This window comes from Panthera tigris, chromosome A2, assembly GCF_018350195.1.
Source record: "Panthera tigris isolate Pti1 chromosome A2, P.tigris_Pti1_mat1.1, whole genome shotgun sequence".
In the NCBI taxonomy this organism is placed as follows: domain Eukaryota; kingdom Metazoa; phylum Chordata; class Mammalia; order Carnivora; family Felidae; genus Panthera; species Panthera tigris.
The window spans coordinates 124337355-124361452 of NC_056661.1; the positions used below are offsets into that span (position 1 = coordinate 124337355).

General features: G+C 36.7%; 1 protein-coding gene across 6 annotated transcripts in view; it reads right to left on the minus strand.

The window, feature by feature from the left end:
- Nucleotides 1-24098, minus strand: part of DPY19L1 (dpy-19 like C-mannosyltransferase 1) — a 96893-nt gene that overhangs the window by 25478 nt on the left and 47317 nt on the right. For all 6 annotated transcript variants that reach the window (XM_042969822.1, XM_042969798.1, XM_042969814.1 and 3 more), the window contains 6 exons: nucleotides 19040-19131; nucleotides 17084-17183; nucleotides 14846-14923; nucleotides 5884-5970; nucleotides 3683-3742; nucleotides 3066-3146 (listed from right to left, as the gene is read on the minus strand). In XM_042969822.1, the coding sequence (XP_042825756.1) occupies nucleotides 3066-3146; nucleotides 3683-3742; nucleotides 5884-5970; nucleotides 14846-14923; nucleotides 17084-17183; nucleotides 19040-19131 (498 nt within the window). The remainder of the gene's footprint in view (nucleotides 1-3065; nucleotides 3147-3682; nucleotides 3743-5883; nucleotides 5971-14845; nucleotides 14924-17083; nucleotides 17184-19039; nucleotides 19132-24098) is intronic.

Genomic DNA, 24098 nt, shown 5'->3' on the forward strand with positions numbered 1-24098 from the left:
GTAAGATTCCTCTAAAGACATAAACCACCAATAACTTCCTCAAAAAAATGCATTTGTAGTAGAAAATTCTCTCATGAAGAAAAGTCCAGGCCCTGCAGGCTTCACTGTCAAATTCTACCATACACTGTAGGCAAAGAAATAATATCAATTCTACATAAATTCTCTTTGAAATAGAGAAGCTATCATTACCTTGAAACCAAAGCCAGATAAAAAAACATTGTAAGAAAATAAAACCACAGACTAATCTCTCTCATAAATATAGACAAAAATCCTTAAAAATATTAACAACCAAATCCAAATCCAATATACAGAAAGAATACTACATTGTGAGCAAGTGAGGTTATCTGAGAAACACAAGACTGAATGAACAATTAAGAATCGATGGAAATGAGTACTTCCTATGTCAGAGAAGTTGACAAATCCTTTTCCCCAATAACAACTATAAAACTGGACAAAACTGCCAAAAACAACCATATCAGGTTCTAGAAACTGACCACAAGGCAAGCAAACTGAGAAGCACTCATTCATACAAGAGCTGATGAACTCTGAGTGGACGTAGAAGGCGTCTGCGGCATTCTTGCCTGGGCTGGCCCATCTGCCATCAGATCAGCACCACGCTTGGTGGGACCAATAGTCCCCGAGGCTGGGGCTGAGCATGAAAAGCAGAACCTTTGCTACTGGAGGGTCCTGACTTGTTTGGGGGCAGACAGCAAAATGCCTATGCCCAGAGACACTATTAATAAAAGTATGGAATGGCAGGAAATGAAAGGTGAAAGCTCACAGCTTTGCCAGCCTAGTATTTCATTACTTGTGCAGTGAACAGCAGACTGGAAGACTACCTAGAAATTTTAAAAAGATTCTGGAAATGAGAAAACCAGCAAGGAGGTAAAAAAGTTCTCACATCCCTGGTGGACTAGAAAGCTGCACACACGGGCAGGGATCCTCGAGCCCAAGCTCTCCACAAACCTATCACCAACTGGGAAGTGGTATGCAGATTCACGGAAGATCCAATAAGTCATGGAAGATGGGAAAAGATGGGGCAGACCTGATGTTCAGGTGAGAGTTAACATAGTAGGCCTGACTGCTATCTTTTGAAAACCCTGCTTGCAAAGCTGGCACCTGGCTGGCATCAGAGAACTTAGATTTCAGATGGCTCCTTCCACCCTAAGCGAGAATGAACAGTGGCTCACTGTGCCCAAATTGTACAAACCCAGGCCTATCCTTAGCACCTACATTCCTTCTGGGAGTCTGGAACTTTGAATTGTGTCAGGCCGAGGGTGCCTATGTTACCAGCTCCCAGTGAAAACTGTGTCACTGAGTACTGAGCTTCCCTGGTAGACAAGCTCAAGCTTCTACCAAGAAGAGTGTGACAGAAGCAGGATGTACTGAGAAATTGGCTCACTTGGCTCCTAAAGAACAGGCGAGTGTCTAATTATCTTAATAGAAAGGGGTGAATGAAAGTGCTTCTTGAGAGCTATGGGACCTTGCCATTCTCTTCCTCTGACCAATGTCAAAATTCAGAATTTATGAGCTGATGTCCTTGATCGGTGTTACAGATTCCTAGAAATATTAAAGTTGCAATTAAATTACTTCTGATTTGGAAATAACTGTGGTTTGGTCCTGCTACAACATCAGGCTGTGACAGCAATGACGACATCACTTTAACCTGAATCAATACCTTAATTGGTTTGTCTTCTCCCAGGGAGGAAACAGATTCCGTTCACCCAGGACTTGGGCTCTTTCCTTTCCTGCTCATTCTCTGCGTCCTCACTGACTCGATCACCTTTTAGCTCTCCTCTTCGCAGGTGACTTCAGGCAGGAGGCTTCCCCTCTCCTCCTCTATGTTTCTGCAGCTTTCTGTACTTGTTTTTTTTAACACAGCCTTCCTCACATTGTATCACAGTTGCTAGAAATCGTTTCCACCTCACACTAGACCGTGTCTTACTCAGTTTTGTGTCTCTAGGATGCATTCTACTGCCAGGCACAAAGCAGGCACGTATTGAATGAATGAATACGTACTGAATGATAATTTTAGACTCCAGTTTTATACTTTAAAAAGTCTTTCCACAGCTTGCAGATCATCCACTGAACAACCCAATTGTTCAATCTTTTTTAAGCAAAAAATTCCCTTGTTCTAATGAAAACCTATATAATTATCCAACGTGTAAGAAATTAAAGCTAAACTGCACTGGGTGGAGCGGGGGGACTTCCAGGATGATTGGGAAGTAGGTGGAGCCCACGGAAGACGCCTTAGAAGTCTCAGGACTTCACAAGACCCAGTGTCAAAACTACAGCTTTAATCTATTATGGATAGAGGAAAGACAGCCTGTTAAAATAAATTACAGAAAAAAATACATGGTTTACTTTTGCTGGTTGCTGTGTTGCTTCTTTTTTAATTAATGTGTTTACTAAAACACCAAAATAAAATAGGCAAAGCAAAATTATGCAAGGAGGAATCCTTAAAGTTATAAAGCAGATTTCCATCCTACCCAGATACCAAAACAGAACAGACAAGAAAAACCCTTCTCTTCTCAATAAGGCTCACTTGGATTAAATTATCTATAATTTAGGTATAAATTATAAATTACCTATAATTTAGGTATAAATTACGTATAAATTATAAATAAACCTTTCACAAGCACTGACTGGGAAACCTGGGATGGGAGGAATGAGGCTATAATACAGTCTATAGATTCAGAGGCTCTGAAGATGGCATACTGATGTGTTACCAAGGGGAATTATGAAGAAACCAGAGAAAAATGACTATATGGACCTTAACATTTGAGCTTAGGACTCTAGAGCTTTCTTGCTTTAAAATTTTAAAATCTTTATGATACAGAAGGATAAAATAACAGAATTGTGTCAAGAAATTAATATTGGAGAATAGAGACTATACACAGAGTCACATTTACTTTCTATTATAGTAAATAGATAAAAAAAAATAAGTAAATAGACTTCACATTAGAATCTGGCTTAAAGAGTGGTACTTTAATAACTCAGGTAATTCATTCTTAGCCTGTCTGATTCTTTTAAAGTCTTTCAAGTTTAAGCAAAAATGCACTTACATCGTCTGCAATGCCAAAGATTTTAGATGTCAAATACTTGAGTACGACAGTTCCAAATAACCAAAAACATCCTTGGATAACCTACAAAAGAAAAACATAATAAAGCAAAAATAAATTGATGCTTCTGATAGCCATTCCTTGCATATAATGGAGGAAGAAAAATATAAATGCTTTAATCAACTGTGAAATAACTAGCTCCATACCCAAGAAAAAATATGCTAAACAATGCAGCTTAAAGAATGCTACTCCAAAATCACCAAAAATAAGAATATATACATACAATATTATCAACATTATAATAATTATAGGAGATTTATACGGAATTACAGTTAAATTCCCTTTGTACTAACAGTTTCTACACACGCACTGCTCCCCTGAAACAAACATGGGTGATAAAATAAGTAAAACTAGAATTCTTCACTTATCCAATATTAATTTTAACTTGCCACATGAAAACGGCAATTTGGCACATTAAAATTGAGCCCTAATTATGTCATAAAGCTGTTAGATATCTTGCATTAGATAAAAATAGATAATTTCCTTAAAAGTAAAACATAAAATCAAAGATACATTTTAGAGAAGGAAAAAGTTACACATTCAAATAGATTGATTCTTACCCATAAACTAAGTTCAGATACATTCATTTTCAGGAAATGTGGTTTCATTTCCAGTATACCCTTCATGGAGAAAGTAACATAGCATGCAGTTAATACTTATATACATAAATTCAAGCACCAAAAACCACTTATAATAAGACTCTCTAGAATCTAAAACTCAGCACATTGTCAATGTTCCATATAGCATTACCACAAGTTCAATGACTTTAAGCAACAGTCCTATTTTATCCAAAGTAGATTAGGTTAGTTAGTGACTTTGTAAAATTGAAAACAAATTACCATACATTTCTACAACTGATTTTACATCTCTGATTTACCTAAGAATCAATATAATATATAATAGAGTATAATAACATATATAAAGTATATAATAATTTCAGAATTTTAGACAGTATCTTATAGTCATAAAATTTTACTTAAGTTAAATATTATCAACTCTTAGAATAAACTACAAATGAGTTTTTAGTGGACCAACCAAATACTTCTCCTCTATCAAATCTTTGCTCTCTCCTGGACATGAATAGACTCCCAAAGTATATTACCTATAGGGGGCTAAATGCACTTGTAACTTGGCAAAAGTACGGCTACAGATCAAAACATAAATAAACACATGAACCCAAATTAAATCTTTTCAGAAGTTTCTGAATATCTGAGAATACAACAGGTGATAGGATTAAGGTTTCAAAGTGATAACTACAAATAAAAATAGGAAATGAGTGTTTATAGTTGAATATGCATAAATATGCTATATTCTGTAACTGTGGGCATCATTTATTTTTATACACACCCAAATAGGAAAAATACATAAATACACTTAATTCATACCTAAGACACACCTCAGTGTCAAGCAGCTAAAAGGAAACCTGACACACTGTGGGTCCTGGACTGAACTGAAGTTTCCTGTAAAATGTACTTAGGTTAGATTTTATTGGTACCTGAATACAAGTACCAAGAGTCATGTGCTTTAATATAAGTGATAGCAGGACTTGCCTGTGCACACATGTAAAATATAGAACGGAGTACACTGTTAACATTTCCTGATTAGAAACAGAGTTCACTGACTGTAAGAACTATCATTAATCTCAAACTACAGCAACTCACTTAATGATTTTTCTTTGTCATTGTTGAAAACGCAGCATCACCATATGCTAATTACTTATACCTGCAACTAAGTATACTCGAGCCACACAACCTGAAAAAGGGTAGCGTGGTCCAGAGTGGGAAGAGGCATATTTCTGGGGGAAAAGGATCTTAAGTGTTATTTGTGAAATGGGGCAAAGAAATAGGAAGTTCCCAATTTGTTCATGAGTTCTAGAAATCAAGAAAGCCAAAATAATCTGAGTAACTTAAACAATTATTCAAAGAGAATATATTTCAATTAAGAGAGTACAATACACTTTTGTCTTCAGGAAAGCAGCCTAATGCTAAAGCACATGCACTTTTAAACACAGGAATACTATTTTTCCTCTTAGGTACACTAAACATTATAATGGTGAGATCCATGAATAAAAAAGGCATACCCACCTCTGGAAGTCCTTAAATTTAGGAAGATTTATATTTAGAAGGTCATCCTGCCAAAAGTGGCAGAAGGAGTTAGACGACCTTTCACCATTTGTTCCAATTCTAGCAGACAGTCTCCCAATAATCTAAACCTGCTCTCAGTAGTGATTTAGCAAAATACAACTGAATCATCACCTGACTGAAACTATCTAAATATTTCACACAAATAGAACAGGAAAAAAAAAAAAAAAAAAACTAAGAGAACCCAGGGCCCCACACCTCTGATCACAGCAAAACCAGGAGAGACTACTGCGAAGTGCCACAGGGAGGCAAGGGGGGTCAGCGAGTGGAGTAGGAATAGGATAAAAACTGCAAAGAGGGGAGGAAACAAGAACAAGAAGAAAGCGTGAAACCTTTCTCAAGTGAAACCTGGGACCAAAACTTAGGTGACAGAAAAGACAAGGAAAGAGAAAGGGCAAAGTAGAGGTATGAGGCAAGGGGCTATGTCTTCCAGTATCAACTCTTTTGTTTCTTTCCTGTTTGAAAAGTGAGTACTGGAATACTCTATCACATATAGATGAATTCATTAAAACACCTCAGGTGATTCTTATAGAAAATAACTCATGAATCCCAAGCCAGTGGTTAAAAAAACTGGTCAGTCATTAGTTTCAAAAACAGCCATATACTTAAGAGGCACTTACCCAAATAATTACCAAAGAGGAAGCATAATAAGAAGTTAATAACATTGAGTTTCCAAACATCAAAACAAAACAAAGTGCAAGAGAAATCTGGAAAAATCCAAGAAAAATATAATTAATGCACATAAAAAACACTGATTTTTATTCTTAAAATTGCACATGCCCATGATGAAATTCAAACCATTCACAAGAGAACAGACAATGAAAGCAGCTCATGTTCTATCCCACACTTCAAAACCCAAAAGATCGCCACCATCAACAGTTTCCGGTGCATCCTTCCACATAGTCACATGTACAAATTCCAGTTTGTATTTTTTAAAAACCACAAATGGAAACTTGGCCCATAAGCTATGCTACTGCTTGCTTTACTCTGACTTTGTTTCCGAGAGCTTTCCATGAATCCAAACCAATCTAATTCATTCCATTGAATAACTGAAAAAAGTACACCACTCTAAAGTGGTTCCATAATTTACCGAACAGTCCTAGGACTACTGCTGAACAGGTAAGTACCTTCCAGCTTTATTTTGCTGCTATTTTGCTTTTCCTGTTGCAAACACCATTATGATAAGCATCCTTAGGTGTATATCTTATATACATGTCCAACACTCGTGAGATAAATTATTTTATTTTTATTGCCATAAAAAATATTGTACCAATTTACCCTCCATCAATGGGATATGAGAGCTCCTGCTGATACACACTCCTGCCAATTCTTTTAAATGTTTGACAATCTTTTTTTTTTTAAGTTTTTAAGTTATTCAGAGAGAATGATCTTTTTTTTTTTTTTTTAAGTTTATTTATTCAGAGACAGAGACAGAGAGTGTGCATGCAAGCTGGGGAAAGGCAGAGAAGGAGACAGAGAATCCCAAGCAGTCTCCGTGCTGTCAGTGCAGAGCCCAACTCGGGGCTCAAACTCACGAACCAGGAGATCATGACCTGAGCCGAAATCAAGAGTCAGACGGTCAACCGATGGAGCCACCCAGATGCCCCTATTTGACAAGCTAATATAAGAAAAATGTTGCCTCATTATTTCACTTTTCCATTCTTTTAATACTGGGTAGATGCACTATCTTTTCTTCTATTTGTTGTTTTTGTTACTGTGTGTCTGAATTGCTTATTCCTACTGCCCATTTTTCTACTGGGTTTCCAGCTATTTTCTTTAAGAGCTCTCTTTATATATTATGAAAAAAATCTCTCCTTATCAAACAAACATACTGTAAATATTTTTCCCAGTTCATTTTTATCTTTGTGGCATTTCTGTATTATGATTGTTTTCCAAATTTTTATGATCATCAAATTTATCATTCATTTCCTTTAGGTCTTCCATTATCAGAAAAGCTTTAAAAATAAAATAATCCATGTTTTCTTCTAGAAGTTTTCTTTTTGAGCCATATATATGAATTTCTATCCGAATTTTAGAATCAGCTTAAGTTTCAAAACTGACATTTTTATTAGAACTGTTTTATTCAATAACATATATCACATATTTATAGCTATAATCTGTCAACTGTTGAATCTTTAGATCCAAAAATACCACATTGCCTCCATTTCTCTAAGTGTTCCTATACTTATTCATTAGCAGAGTATAAAATTTTCTTCATATAGATCCAGCATGTTAAGTTTACTTCAAAGTATATTATTTCTGTTGCTATTCTATCAGGAATATTTTTTCATCATGTTTTCTGACTGCATAAAAAAATTATGGTAAATATACAGAAATGAATATAATCTTTTATTATTTCTAGTAGTAGTTTATTAACTTTGGTTTTTTTAGGTATTCAAAATCATATCACCTGCAAATAATATTTCTTTGTCTTCCCTTTATTTTTGAAAGTCTTATTTTTTAATCAATTGTATTGTTTGATATTCTTTCAACAAAATTAAGTAATAAAAGTGACAATAGGCATTATCTGTCAAGCTTCTGGCATTAATGGGAATAGTTCTATTGATGCATCATTTTGTGTGATGCTACTAGCTTTTGAAGTATATGTATATATTTAAAATTTCAATGAAGGGGCGCCTGGGTGGCTCAGTTGGTTGAGCGACCGACTTTGGCTCAGGTCATGATCTTGCGGTTTATGAGTTCGAGCCCCGTGTCGGGCTCTGTGCTGACAGCTCAGAGCCTGGAGCCTGCTTCGGATTCTGTGTCTCCCTCTCTCTCCGCCCCTCCCCCGCTCATGCTCTGTCTCTCTCTGTCAAAAATAAATAAACATTAAAAAAATTTTTTTAATTTCAATGAAATTTCCATCTATTTTCATTTGATTACGATCTTAAAATAAGAAATAGATATTGACTTTTATTAAATACCTTTATAGCATCACAGGAAATGATCATATTGTTGATCTTCTAAAAATATATTGATATGATAAATTATATTAATATAATTTCTAATGTCAAACCTTTCTCACATTCCTGGAACGAACTTAACTTTTCATGGTACATTATTTACATACACTTACTAAATGGGTAAGGAGCCAAATTCTCAAAATTTTATGACAATACCTTTTTCCCATAAGTGCTAAAATTTAAGACTAACTCTAAACTTTCCCAATCAATTCTGGCAAAAATTAGCAGAATAACATCACTTTGAATAAACAGATTCACAACCAACAATCAGGTAAAGCCATGTCAAGGGTATTCAAGAAAAAAATTAAGGCAGTATTAAAAAAGGAGGTCCTAAAGGTCTGCAGAGACATTTGCGATCCATTCCCACCTCAGCAGCCAGTCTGGTCACTTCCCTGCTCAAACCCTCCAAAAGCTTTGATTGTCACTTTAAGGGAAAGCCAAAGGCCTTACAAACACCTACAGAACTTCTAGGGCCTTCCCCACTAACACCTGGAACTTCATTTCACATTACCTTTCCCATCTCACTCCAATCCAGCCACATCTTGGACATGCAGGAACATACCGGGGACACCCCCATCTCAGAGCTTTCGTACCTGCTGTCTCTCTTAACCTAACAGACGCTACCTCCACTCCCTCAGCTATCTCTATGTAACCTTCTCAGTGAGGCCTTATCTTTGCACCCTTTTCAATTCTGACCTCCAGCACACACTCAGCACATTTTTTGTCTGCTTTCTTTTCCTAATACCTTTGGAATTAACATACTGTTTATCTTACATATTTGCTTTCTTTGTACTCTAGAACACAAGGTCCAGGGGCGCCTGGGTGGCTCCGTCGGTTAAGCATCCGACTTTGGCTCAGGTCATGATCTCATGGCTCGTGAGTTCAAGCCCCGCATCGGGCTCTGGGCTGACAGCTCAGAGCCTGGAACGTGTTTCGGATTCTGTGTCTCCCTTTCTCTGCCCCTCCCCTGTTCATGCTCTGTCTCTCTCTCTCTCAAAAATAAATAAAAATTAAAAAAAAAAAAAATTAGAATACCAGCTCTAGAAGGGAAGGTTTCTTTCTTTTTATTGTTTTTTTCACTGCTCTATCCTTAGAACCCAGGAAATGTTTGACAAACAACTCATTGCTCAAAAACATCAGTGAATTCAAATTTGAGGGAAAAAATTTGAAAATTTGAAAATTTGAAAAAACAAGAAAATTAAGAACTTAAAAGGTGCAGAATAGAGATTACGAATTATTTAGTATTTGTCTTTTTTTGAGTATCTGTATTTTTAGTAGGTTAAAAAAAAAATAAGACAACACTGTGAATGACTTATGTTAGTGAACTTTTTTTTTAAGTTTATTTATTTTGAGAGAGAGAAAGCACACAAGCGAGTGCAAGCAGGGGAGGAGCAGTGAGAGAGGGACAGAAAGAATTCCAAGCAGGCTCCATGCTGACGCAGGAGCCCCCATGAACCATGAGATCATGACCTGAGCTGAAACCAAGAGTAGGACGCTTAACGGACTGAGCTACCCAGGTGCCCCATTATGTTAGTGAACTGTAAAACTTAGATGATATGGGACAATTCCTAGCAATGCAAAAGTTATAAAAAACTATTCAAGAAAGAAATCTAAACTGTCTTATTATCATGAAACAAGTTAGATCAGTAATTTAAAATCTGTCCACAAAGAAAACAACAGATCCATATAGTTTAATAGGCAATATCACCAAACTTTCAGGGGATATTCCTTCCAATCTTAAATAAAATCTACCACAGAAAGAAAAGGTAGAGACAACTTACAATTAAACTCTATGGGGCTAGAATAAATCTGATATAAAAAACCATCAAGTGTGGCTGGAGCATTCTGGGAGAATAGCAGGTCTGCTCACCTAAATAACAACTGCACTGGCCAAATCTGTCTGATGGAACTGTTCTGGAACTCGGGAGTCTATTAAGAGTTACAACTTCCAGGAGAACTCTTCAATGGGAAATTGAGTTAATTTGAGTCCATTTCAGCTCTTACCTCAACAGCAGCTACCCATCGAGACACAAACAGTCCTGCACAGGTTCAAAAGCATAGGCAACAAAAGCAAAATAAACAAGCGAAACTATATCAACCTAAAAAGCTTCTGCATAGCAAAAGAAATGATCAACAATATGAAGAAGCAACTTACAGAATGAGAGAAAATATTTGCAAACCATCTAGCAGAGTTAATATTCAAAATATGTAAGTTTTTACAACTCAATAGTCAAAGAAACCCAAAAGCCCACAAAATCTGATTAAATATGGGCAGAAGACCTGAACAGACATTTTTCTAAGGAAAACATACAAATGGCCCACAGATATAAAAGTTGCTCAACATCACTAATCATTAGGTAAATGCAAAACAAAACCACAATGAACATCACCTTACACCTGTTAGAATGACTATTATAAAAAAGACAAGAGATAAGTGTTGAAGAGGATATGGAAAAAAGGAACCCTTGTTTTCTGTTGGTGGGAATGTAAATTGGTACAGCCACTATGGAAGATAGTATGGAGGTTTCTTAGGAAATTAAAAGCAGAACTACCATATGATTCAGCAATCCCAAAGAAAGAAAATGAAAACAGGATCTCAAAGAGGTAACTGTACTCCCATATTCACTGCAGCCTTATTCATAAGAGCCAAGACATGGAAATAAACTAAGTTTGCATCAATGAATAAATAGATATTGAAATTGTGATGTGTATGTGTGCGTACACACACACACACACACACACACACACACATACACAATGCAAAAATTATTCACCCATAAAAAAAGGAAATCCTTCCATTTGCATCAACATGGATGGATCTTGAACACATCATGCTAAGTAAAATAACACATTAAGAAAAAAATAACTGGCACAGTTAAAATCATAGACATAGAAAGCAGAATGGGGGTTTCCAGGAGCTGGAGGGGAAGGAGGGGAATAGGTAATTATTGTTTAATGGGTATAGAGATTCTATCTCAAAAGATGAAAAGAGTTTGAGAGATGGTGGTAATGGGTGCATAACAATGTGAATATACTTAATACCACTGACAGGTACACTTAAAAAGATTAAGATAGTGAATGTTACATTATGTATATTTTACCACAATAAAAAAATGGAAAAAATTTCTGTTTGGAAATAATTATTTATTTTCCTTTATATAACTATAGGGATTTAGGAACTTGTAAAGTGATAACGAAAGAAGGTATTTCACAGTAAGAAACTAGTTCCGTAGTTAGTAAGTCACATCATAAACCATATACCATTCACCCAAGACAGGTTCTACTACAAATAAACCTGAGTAATGTTAGTACTTTTTTAACTGTAATTGAGTCAAACACCTTACCCATAGTCACCTGTGTGACCCTGTGACTGACCAACTCTAAATGCTAATTATTTCTTTAAATGTTTATTTATTTTGAGAGAGAGAGAGACAAAGCGAGCAGGGGAGGGTCAGAGAAAGAATCCCAAGCAGGCTCCACCCTGTCAGAGCAGAGACAGACATAGGGCTCGATCACACGAACTTGAGATCATGACCTGAATGGAAATCAAGAGTTGGACATGTAACCGACTGAGCCACCCATGTGCCCCTACACAATTATTCTGATTTTTGCTGCAATGTAAAAACAAAAAACAAAAAACAAAACAAAACAAAAAAAAACGATATTAAACAGTTTGGGGGGGGAAAAAAGGCAAGTGTAACAAAAGGATAATTACTGTCTAATCCCATTCATGAAGAGATTTAAAAAGAGATAAAAAAAAAAAGAGATTTAAAAAATTCATGAAGAGCAAAATGAATCCAGTAATATATAAAAATTGTATTTAGTCCATAAAAGCAAGGTTTCTTGCTGTATAATATCAATTAATATAATTTACCACAGTAACATATTAAAGGGAAATATACACAGGATCATCTAGACAGACACTTTAGAAAAGCATTTGATGAAACTTAGCTTTTATTAATTTCTTTTAAGAGATGCTCAAAGCTTGAGGACACGTTAGAAAGACAAAGAAGCCAGCTTTACGTAGCTGGCCAAATCAGGAACAAGTTAAGCATAAAAGCATAAAAATAAATAATGAAAATGGTGGATTATACTGCAGTGAATAAAACAGATGCCATTTTCTCTTGGACATAAGAGAGAAAGTGGTAAGAGATTTGAATAGGAACGTCACAAAAAAAGAAGCACAAAGGGCCCATAAACACACGAAAAGATCTTTGGCTTTATTGACAATCAGAGAAAATGCAAATTAAGGCCATAAGATACCATTTTATACTCACCCGAAAGACAAAATAAAAAAAGGATGTACAATAATATGAGCTATATATTATCCATTACTGTTTGAGGTAGTCTAATCATTTTTGAAAAACAATACAGGATTAAATTAAAAAGCTGAACATGTATATAATTTACCACCCAGGAGTTCTACTGTTAGGTAAATACCCTAGAGGAATTCTTAATATATATGCCTCAGGAGGTACATGTGACAATATACAGCATTATTCATAAAAGAAAAAAGAAGAGGAAAAAACCTAAATGTCTTTCAACAAGAAAATGGGTAAATAAATTGTGCTTTGTTTATACAATGGAAAGTGCAAAGCAAAGAAAATGTCTGAACTCCAGTAACATCAAAATCTCAGAAACCTAAGTAAAAATGTAAGTCTCATAAACAGATACAATTTTTACAAACCTTAAAAACAATACTAACCTATAATAAAAAGGGTATATTATTCAGGAATACATAAAAGGTAAAGTCACCAAGAAAAGCAAGTTAGTTATAATTTAACAAGTCAGGAGACTGATTATCCCTAGGAGAAGTGAGGGGGATGTATCTAGGGCACACAAGGATTTCCAAGTAATGACGGTTCTATTTTTCAGTTAGAGGGTGGGCTCATGCTTGTTAATTTTACAACTGTACTCAAAACTTCCCTATATATTATAATGTCCTTTTATAGAGAATAAAAAACAATAATGGCATATTATAATAACATCAAAATTATAGGGAAAAGAAAACATTAAATTTTAAAAATTAGTGACAATGACAGATACTCTTGAAGAATAAACATTCATCAAAATAAACCATCCAGCGCCTTAGGACCTTTGTTCTAACTGTTCCATGACATCTACTTAGCTAACTCCCTCTCCTTCCAATCTTTGCTTTCCTCTCCTCTTCTCCCTAAAGACCTGCCCTAACTACTTACTTGATATCTTAATCTCCCACCACCTAAGACTGGCACTCCTGAAAAAATTAAAAATAGAGAACTACCCTATGACCCAGCAATAGCACTACTAGGAATTTACCCAAGGGATACAGGAGTGCTGGTGCATAGGGGCACTTGTACCCCAATGTTTATAGCAGCACTTTCAACAATAGCCAAATTACAGAAAGAGCCTAAATGTCCATCAACTGATGAATGGCTAAAGAAGATGTGGTTTATATATACAATGGAATACTACTTGGCAATGAGAAAGAATGAAATCTGGCCATTTGCAGCAATGTGGATGGAACTGGAAGGTATTATGCTGAGTGAAATAAGTCAGTCAGAGAAGGACAGATATCATATGTTTTTACTCATATGTGGATCTTGAGAAACTTAACAGAATACCATGAGGGAAGGGAAGGGAAAAAAAAAATTTACAGAGAGGGAGGGAGGCAAACCAGAAGAGACTCTTAAATACAGAGAACAAACTGAGGGTGGATGGGGGAGGTGGGTAGGGGAGAGGGGGAAATGGGTGATGGGCATCGAGGAGGGCACTTGTTGGGATGAGCACCGGGTGTTGTATGTAAGCCAATTTGACAATAAATTATATTAAAAATTAAATTAAATTAAAAAAAAAAAAAAAGACTGGCACTCCTGATCGCCCTGAGGTACCTTGATTTGTTCTTTTCTTTTTTTCTACAGTTCTGTGTCACCTTCTATTTTTTTTTTTTAATTTTTTTTAAGGTTTATTTTCATTTTTGAGACAGAGAGAGACAGAGCATGAACAGGGGAGGAGCAGAGAGAGAGGGAGACACAGAATCTGAAACAGGCTCCAGGCTCTGAGCTGTCAGCACAGAGCCCGACGCGGGGCTTGAACTCATGGACCGTGAGATCATGACCTGAGCCGAAGTCGGACGCTTAACCGACCAAGCCACCCAGGCGCCCCCTGTGTCACCTTCTAATACTATATACTTTGCCCATTTACTGTGTTGATTATTTACCCTCTGTGCTCTCGCATTCCCCATTCTCCCAGAATGTGATTAACATGGATGCTGGGATCTGTGTAGTTCTAGTCTCAGGTACAACCCACGTGCCTGGATAGTTGGTGCTCAGAAATGAACATTCCACTTCATTTTAACAGAAGGCTCCTGGATAATACACTATTCTATGTTTCTCTCTCACGAATTCTCTCTTTTACTTGTAGCAAGTCAGGCACAATCTCAAACCAGATAACATGACCCAAATTAAAATTTTCTGGGTGGCCTATTTTAAAACATGGTCTGTTAATTATATCACAATATTTGAATGACACTTTTTTTAGTTATGGAATCCTATTATGAGTTTCAACCATGTGTATAACAAATAGTAACGAGGAGTTTAAGGTCAAAGTAAATCGAAAAACAAAAAATTTAAACCATTACCATGTGTATATAAATGATCTTCCGTAATTTGCATACATCAATGTATCCCACAACATATACTGCAAATAATGATGCAATCTGAAATTTAAGAAGAAGTTAAATTATAAATAAAAATTACATACATAATGAATACCTATAAGAATGAAAAAAGATTATTTTTTGTTTTTTCTCACTTTGATTTGTATTTATATTAAAAGGAAATTCTTTAGTTTCTCTCTTACCTGCCAATTTACTATTGAATATGGTCAATATATAAATATAGCAAATATTGATGTTTTTCCTTCCATACACAGCTGTCTTACATAACCATGTAAATTTTCTACTTTGTGGATTATTCAACACAATACTCATTATAATGTCAGGGTGACTCTACTGTCAACATGTACAATTACAAAGTGCCTTGCCCAATCAAAAAATACAAAAATTTAATTATAATGTATGATAATTAATACATAATTGGGAAAGGTACATTGAACTCAAAAGTAATCATGTAATGAGTGTGTGTGTAAAAATGCATTAAGTTCTGCTTATTAGTCACTCTTTACAAAAATCTCCATTAGTGTTCTCTGTCATATAAATATTCAAGTACTTGTTATAATCAAATTTATCAAATTTCAAATTAGAAGGATAATTTTCACTACTTTTAACTTTCTTCACAGTTTTGAAGAAACCTGCATATATATTTACCAAGAATTCAAGGAGTACTGGAGTTATTTAGATGAATTAATTGATTAAATGATAACAATGTACCTCTTCATAAAATATAGTTACTCGGTCAAACAATGACTCTCCACTCTTCTTCATGGAGAAAGCAACTCAGATTAAATTCCATGCTTCCCCTACCACACAAACATGGTACAAATGAGCTGTAAAGTGGCTGAATGCTTAAACACAGAACTTAAAATTTCATTCATCAAATTATTTATCTCCAAAATGATCTACAACAAATTTTCTCATTAGCAAGAAAAACAAGATTTCCCTTTACCAGGAATTTACCCAAGGGGAACACTGCATTGCCTAAGGATGAGACTAATAAGACATGGTAACTGGGAGGAAGTGTGCCTCGTTATTCAACATAAGCCCCTCACTCCGTGCAACGCCTTCCCCCACTCACCACCCCCCTAAAAAAAAAACAACAACGCAGGTTAGCACCCCTAGCTGGAAGCAACGGCAACTCTCCCTTTCCACCCCAGAGCCAAGCAATACACAGCAGGCCTACAAGGGTAGACTCTTAAGGAGTGTCTCTCAGGGCCATATTTAAGCAGACACATTTAAAATGTCACCAAGCTAAAGGAAACAAGGGAGCCTAAAAGGTAAGATCAAAGAAAGAATAAAATACAAATAGAGCCTCTTTTTAAAAAATAATGATAAAAGCACCTGACCTTACTGGCATCTTGCTAAGTACCAGCAATGTGTTAAGTCTAATATGCATTCCCTCATCTGATCCTAACCCAATAAAGTAGGTTCTTTCATTTTCTCTATCTCACAACGGAGAAAACTGAAACTAAGCAAAGTTAAGCAGTTTGTCTAAGTCAAGCGGCTAGTGGACAGAGTTAGGAATCAAACCCAGGTCTTACTTCATATCTCAAGCAAGACATTTCCAAGATTACAAAGCAACTCTTAATCTGCTTTATATGAATAGGAAGATGGCAAGCACAATGAGGGAGCAGAAGTAGCTGGGGGCGGGGAGCAGCATAGGGAGAGACCACCCACAATTCACTCCCTCTCTCAGCAAGCACCTTCACCTTGCTTCATATACTTCTATTTGAAGGGAGAAGGGGGCAAGAATGCACAGAAAAATGATAAATTATAGATTGGTGGGGGAGCTCTATAAATAAGAACTGTTTAGCTCCCTGTCCTATGTTATCCTGTGTGCATTTATGCCCTGGGTAAAGAATGTACAGCGTTATTCATAAAAGAAGTACATTTATTTAAGAGAAATACTTAAAGTTTCAGCGCTGGTCCTCTTTTAAGCACACTAGCAACACCGAATAACAAATATGAGTAGGCTCATCAGTTTGAGTTCAATAAAGGCACTCCACTAGTAAGCCAATAAGGAGCACTCACTAATACATAAATGTTACATATTTCCCTATCTTGAACTTTCTTTAAAAGTATTAACTAAAAAACATTTTAGGACTTAGAATCATGTAATATCTCAGTTCTATAATTTTACACAAGTGAGTACACATAATCAAACACTGAGCTTAATTCCATTTAAAACTGTAAGCACCGTACCTGAGTAAGAAGCACAAACTGAGCAAACTGCCATGGAAGCATGAAAAATACATTGGAAATGCAGAGTGCAATCAGGCTTCCTCTATAAAGTTTTGTAGCCCTTGGGAAGATAAAATAAATATGAGTAAGTTTAACCACGAGATATTCTAGCACGGCCCCGAAATGCTGCCAATTAGTATCCTTAAACATAATCTGGTTATAACATAAACCAGACATGAAATGAACATATGGGTTAGAAATTATACTCCCTGACACTCAATTCCAACACCTTTCCATGAACAAAACAAAGCTTGCCAGAGAGAAAGGGCAGTTGGGTCAGTATATCCGTTGAATTTTTTCAAATTGTATTTCGGCAAATTTATAACCAAACATATTTAATGCTCCATCCCAATAGCTTCATTTGGAGAGTCAGAAGATGTGTATAAAAAAGTAGCATATTCTAAGTGCTAAGTATTCTGCAGATAAATTGAATTCCGAATACGGGCTGAGTAGAGGGAAAATCTGTGGAGGGTGTGGGATAAATGTTGGGTCCTGCCCAGGGAGGACCCAGAGGAGAGAAGAGAAGAGAAGAGGCAGCAAAGGCAAGGGGCCACTGTGGAGCACCCTTAGAGGCTTCACTTTCCTGACTTGTAATTTAGGGGACCTTCAGGAAGGTGAGGCAATTTTATCTTTCGTGCTAGTTTTGAGAAGTACTTTTCTCCTAAATCAGTGAGCCAACGAGAAGCCCCCAACATGTCTAACATCTGCGCAAAGTGAAGTGTATATGCTAACACAATGCAGTATACACCTTAAAGAGATCCTCCTCAGGATAAACCTACCTGGGGCACTGAGCGCCACCACAAAATGCCTTTCTTTACTTCCTTAAGCATCCCGTTTCTGAGGACATCTCTCTCTGCTCTTCTAATCCAACTCTTTATATCATGTCCCTATATCAAGTACTTTTAAAATCCAGGTAACCTTTTTGTGAGCTATGAAATCAATTTATTAGCTACAAACCTGTAATTTTTAATGGAGTGAATACATCCCACATTTGGAGAGGGGCCTGTCTACCTAAGGGACAAGGCCACATAATGGCTCTAGTCCTGCTGAGGTTGTCACAGGTGGAAATGGATCGTCCAAACGGTTTTGGTGTAACAGATTTCAACCAGCTTCTCCTACATTCTGCCGATCGTTGAAGGGAGTTCTTAGTCTGAGTCATCTTCAGAGTTTCGTCAGGCTTTGTTCTATTTTTTTCGCAGTCCCCATTTTGTTTAATTTTTACCCTCTGAATCAAGGCAACATCCATCCAAACTCAATATTCATCGACACAAAGGAGAGAGAAGTGTTCTTGGTCCTACTCTCTTCCATTCATACGGTGCGTGAATCTCTGTGAGGTCTCTAGCTGAAGGCCAGATGAACATGAGAAAGCCCAATCCAATCCTGAACTTCCAGCAGGAATTCTCCTAGTAAGTGTATCTCCGGTCTACTGAGTGGTTTCTTTTTATGCTTACTGTCTGATTCTAGGGGATGCTAAACACATACAGGAAGAATTACACGCGTGAACGTACCTGGCCACAATTATTCTACGAACTGTTCTTTCCTCTGAAGGACTGTATCTTACAGGTTACACTCTACTGCCATCAGTCTTCCCCCTTCTCTCTGCCTACTTTTGGGAAGCCGTGGTGGCAGCGGAAAGTGACTTGGGAAAGAGGAGATGGCAAGAGTGAAAGCAGATTTGCTGCTCCTCGAGCAACTAAGGAAAAAGGGAGAAGACTGGAAGGCAGCTGAAGAAAATGTTTTTGGTGCTGAATATTTTGAAGGTATACACTTAAAATAACCATGGATTCAACCTAGCAACGGCATCGTCTTAATTATTTCATTCCATTGACTGTTTTTATTATGGAAGCTTAAAAAATTCTAGCTTAAGTTATTCAATGCAAAACAAACAAATTAGACCTAAGGAGAAGTCAAAGTTACCTGAGAATGTGAGTCACAAGCAACATCTGAAGTACAAGGAACGGATAGGAGAAGCTTTCGCGGAGAGGTGGTGTCCACATCACACGTGTGCACTAAAAACAAAATTCATAGTGTATGGTCTGTCTGTTGAATGTGTTAAGTAAGACATACTAATCGAAAGCAGCTATTTACGAACACAAAAAAAGTCTTTTTCACACATAATTTAAATGGTATGTTGGAAAACAAGCTGCTAGGTTTTCCACCAACAGCAAAACTGAAAAGTGAGAAGCGAAACATTATTGAGAGGGGGACACACATGGCGTAAGATCTTGTGAAATAGTAACATGAATTGTCAACAACAAATACCAACAGACTTCAACTACAGCCTAAAAGGAAAGTGGGGAAAGCACGAGCAAGAAAATGTTCCGCCAAAATGAAAAACGTTTCATTTTGAATTGGTGGTGGAAACCTGTTTAGTTTGTCTTCTTCCACTTGAATTTCAGCAAAACTATCCATAACCAATACTTCAAAACTCTTTGTAGTTATCAATGTCAGTATTTTTATGCACAATGCTGCTTTACAAAAAAGTGGGGGTGGGGGGTGGGCAGCATTCCATTTCTGTTTTTACTTTTTCTTTGCCCAAGCTACCCTTGGTTGCAAAATATTTAAAAGTGGCAGAGGGGATCAAATAAAAAATAACAAATCCTAAAATGTAATGTACCAACTCTACTAAAGAACTCACTTTGGACATAAATAAATAACGTTCCATCCCAGTTTTAGTACTCTTATCATTTTTCTGCATCTATACGAAATGTAATAAGTCTATCTTTCAATTAAAGGAAAACTATACTGAATGACATATAAACAATCTGATTTTACTACTATTAAGCTACTCACACTAGATGAAATCATTACATCTTTCAAGTCAAGCAGATTTACTTAATTTTATTTTTTTAAGATTTTTTATTTTTTTATTTTGTAAGTACTCTCTACACTCAGAGTGGGGCTTGAACTCACAACCCTGAGAGTAAGAGTCACATGCTCTACCAAAGGAGTCAGCCAGGTGCTCCAAGCAGAGTTACTTTAAAGACTACATGCAATTACAAAGATCACAGTGAATAAAGGAAATAAACCTTTCCTTTATTTTAGCTCTGCCTCAGACTATTAGATATTTCCACTACTGCTATAGAAAATTTGAGCCAATTCACTTCTCTTTTTAAGCAAAATTCACCATCCTCTATGAAACTGAACATAGATACCTATTTATAAATGAACTATACACACAAGAGAATTCTGAAAAGATTGAAAAAGTCTTTTTAGAACGCATATTTATTGTTACTGGAAGGCAATTTAAAAAATCTGTTAGTTTACCAAATTAATTAGAAATTTCAGTATGATTGATAGTAGAGATATATAACCATACTTTATAAAGCTATCAATCTCTGTGCAAAAACCAAGAAGAAAATATTTAAACTATGTAATTCACAATTTGAGAATTTTCTCCATTCAGACTGTTTACCTACGTTTATTTTATTACCCAAATTCAACTATGGTGCCATCTCTTAGAAATTCATTTCTTTTACTAGCTGAAGTCACTCAATTCTCTAAAACTCAGTTACATCCCTTGTAAAACGTAGGATGAGAAGGCCAAATTACAGAACTGAAACAAAGAGCAAGGTCATCTGCCTCTACAAAGTTAAGAGTGAATGAATGCAAACGTATGGGAAAGTGCTTATTGCTTCTCCAATGACACCATGTGCTTTCCTAGATCTGGTACAAACATAACTGCTGGTCCAGATGACCCCAAGTAATTTGAAAATAGTAAACAGATTTGCTTTAATCAGACCTTAAATCTTAACAAGTAAGTATTTTCCTCTAATTATAATACAGTTCTCTACATAGGATGATAGTTCAAAATGCCTTCTAAAGGCATCACTGTGAAATTTAGGAATTATAGAAGGGAATAAACGTGTGAGCTCCTTCACGTGGGGTTACACACTGTGTTACGCACACTCAGACAAAATACAAGAAACTCCTGAATTATGAAAATGAACTCAAAGAAAATCTGTTTCTTTTTTTTTTTTAATTTTTTTTTCAACGTTTTTTATTTATTTTTGGGACAGAGAGAGACAGAGCATGAACGGGGGAGGGGCAGAGAGAGAGGGAGACACAGAATCGGAAACAGGCTCCAGGCTCCGAGCCATCAGCCCAGAGCCTGACGCGGGGCTCGAACTCACGGACCGTGAGATCGTGACCTGGCTGAAGTCGGACGCTCAACCGACTGCGCCACCCAGGCGCCCCAAAGAAAATCTGTTTCTTTAAACTGTCCTCTTATAGTATATAATTTCTGGCACACATTTCGAAGCACTAAATAATGCTGCAGCATGATATGGCCCAGGTATTGACAACAACAGCTCCAATTTTCTGCTTAGGAAAGCCTGAATTTCAAATCATCTACTCAAGAATCAAAAACCCAGGAATTTCAGCAGTAGGCAGCTTCATTTGTCAAGCTCTATTTTCTATTAATTTTTTTTTTTAACGTTTATTTATTTTTGAGACAGAGAGAGACAGAGCATGAATGGGGGAGGGTCAGAGAGAGAGGGAGACACAGAATCTGGAACAGGCTCCAGGCTCTGAGCAGTCAGCACAGAGCCCGACGCGGGGCTCGAACTCACATACCGTGAGATCGTGACCTGAGCCGAAGTCGGACGCTTAACCGACTGAGCCACCCAGGCGCCCCAAGCTCTATTTTCAAATGGCTTATTTATACTATTAGAGATCTAGCATAATCTAATCTACTTCTCTTCATAATGTAAAACTAAATAGGAGAACAACTAACTCGTGAATTATAAATTAGTTAATATCAGAAAGATCGTGTTTAAGGCTTGTTCTAAGAGTTTTGGCCAGAGCTGATTGATATTTGTAGGGTTAGTCATAAATTGTTGTTGGTATAATGTCTAGGTTTACAATAAATTATCCCCCTTCTGAATGCTGCACACAATATTAGCTATAACATTGCTTTATATTGCTTACTGTTCATTATAATATTGTGTTAAACCCTGCACTTAAACTGCTTCCAAAAAAAGATTTCTGGCCCCCATGGGTTTGGCTACTTTCCTGCAGAGAACGGTACAGGTTTAAAAATACTATTCCTGGGGCACCTGGGTGGCTCAGTTGCTTAAGCATCCAACTCTTGATTTCAGCTTGGGTCTGGGCTCTGCGCTGACAACACAGAACCCGCTTGAGATTCTCTCTCTCCCCCTCTCTCTCTCTGCCTCTCCCTCACTCACATGCTCTCACTCTCTCTCTCAAAAAAATAAACTTAAAAAAAATTCTATTCCTCAGATGCTAACCATAAAAAATGCTAGGAGTAACAGCCACAATTTGAACATCTCTTTGATGTTACTTAGGGCAGTACCACTATTTAGGAAGACCTTTAGCTCGGAGTGGGCTTTGTGTGGCTGGCTGATGGTGTTGCACCTTGATAATAAGCCAGGTACCTTTCTTGGAATTTTTGTCTCTTTCTGTACCACGTAATGATATGCTGCCCAATTAACCAGTCATATAAATCAATTTGAATTTGTAACACAATTTTGGCTCACACAAGAATTAATGTGGCAGTAATATATAATTGCTAGTATTAAGTTTTACTACCTTAACAAAGAATTTCTGCTGATTCTATGAAAAGAAAATTATCTTTTTTGTCTCTGAACTTTCAGGATATCAGTATACATCTGTGAAATCTGTAAACTTTGTTGGAAAAGCATTGAATCACATCTTCATGCCTCCATCTATTGCTGCAATGACCCAAACTTGACCATTTCTTACTCATTTAAAATAGAAAATATTGTCTGACAATATTCTAACAATATATCTCCTTTACCATGTGGTTGTAAACTATACCTCTCAAAGTGATCAAGAATCAGAATTCTGTCTATAGTATGAAAGTATTAGTCAAGATATAAAGGCAGTATAAACTATAAGTGATTTTAATTGTATTATCAAAATAATAACATAGAGAAAAATAATTCAAGTCACTTCTGAATGTTTAATTTTTGAACTGACTGTATAACGTTAGTAGAATATACTCTTGCAAGAAAAAGAACTGCAAAAAAATCTTGAGTCTTACTAGCAAATTCATTATTGGTAACAGGATTAGTGTACTAATTCTGAAACTACTTCTTGTATATCATAGAATAAAGCAAATAAATAAATTTATTTAAATTGGGGGAAAGAGGAAGATACAAATATGGAGTGGGGGAAAGTAAAGAAGAACCCTAAAATAATTATTGGAGGAATCAGTAGGAATTAATGATTTTTTTAAAAGCATATTTACTAGCCTTCTGCTGAAAAGAGCTAAAAGTAATTACACCCTAGTACCAGTGAGTGCAGCAAGGACCCTGCTTGTGGTCTCTAAATACCATTTGGGGTGCCTGGGTGGCTCAGTCGTGTAAGTGACTGACTCTTGGTTTCAGTTCAGGTCATGATCTCACAGTTTGTGGGTTCGAGCCCTGCATCGGGCTCTGTGTTGATGGTGCACAGCCTGCTTGGGATGCTCTCTCTCTCCCTCTATCTGCACCTCCCCTGTTCTCTCTCTCTCAAAATAAATAAACATTTAAAAATAAATAAATAAATATCATTTTCCACTAAAAGCGTCCAAGGTTCCTTAGAAAACAGTGGATTTGGGGCAGCTGGGTGGCTCAGTCAGTTAAATGTCTGGAGTTTGATTTCAGCTCAGGCCATGATCTCATAGTTCATGAGTTTGAGCCCCACATTGGGCTCTGTGCTGGCAGTGTGGAGCCTGGTTGGGAATTTTTCTTTCTCTTTGCCCCTCCGGTGCTCAGGCTCACTCTCTCTCTCTCTCACACACACACAAATAAACATTACAAAAATTTTAAAAGGGGGCACCTGGATGGCTCAGTCAGTTAAGTGTCTGACTTCAGCTCAGGTCATGATCTCACCATTCGTGTGTTGGAGCCCCGCATCAGGCTCTGTGCTGACATCTCAGAGCCTGGAGTCTGCTTCGGACTCTGTGTCTCCTTCTCTCTCTCTGCCCCTCTCCCACTCACACTCTCCCTCT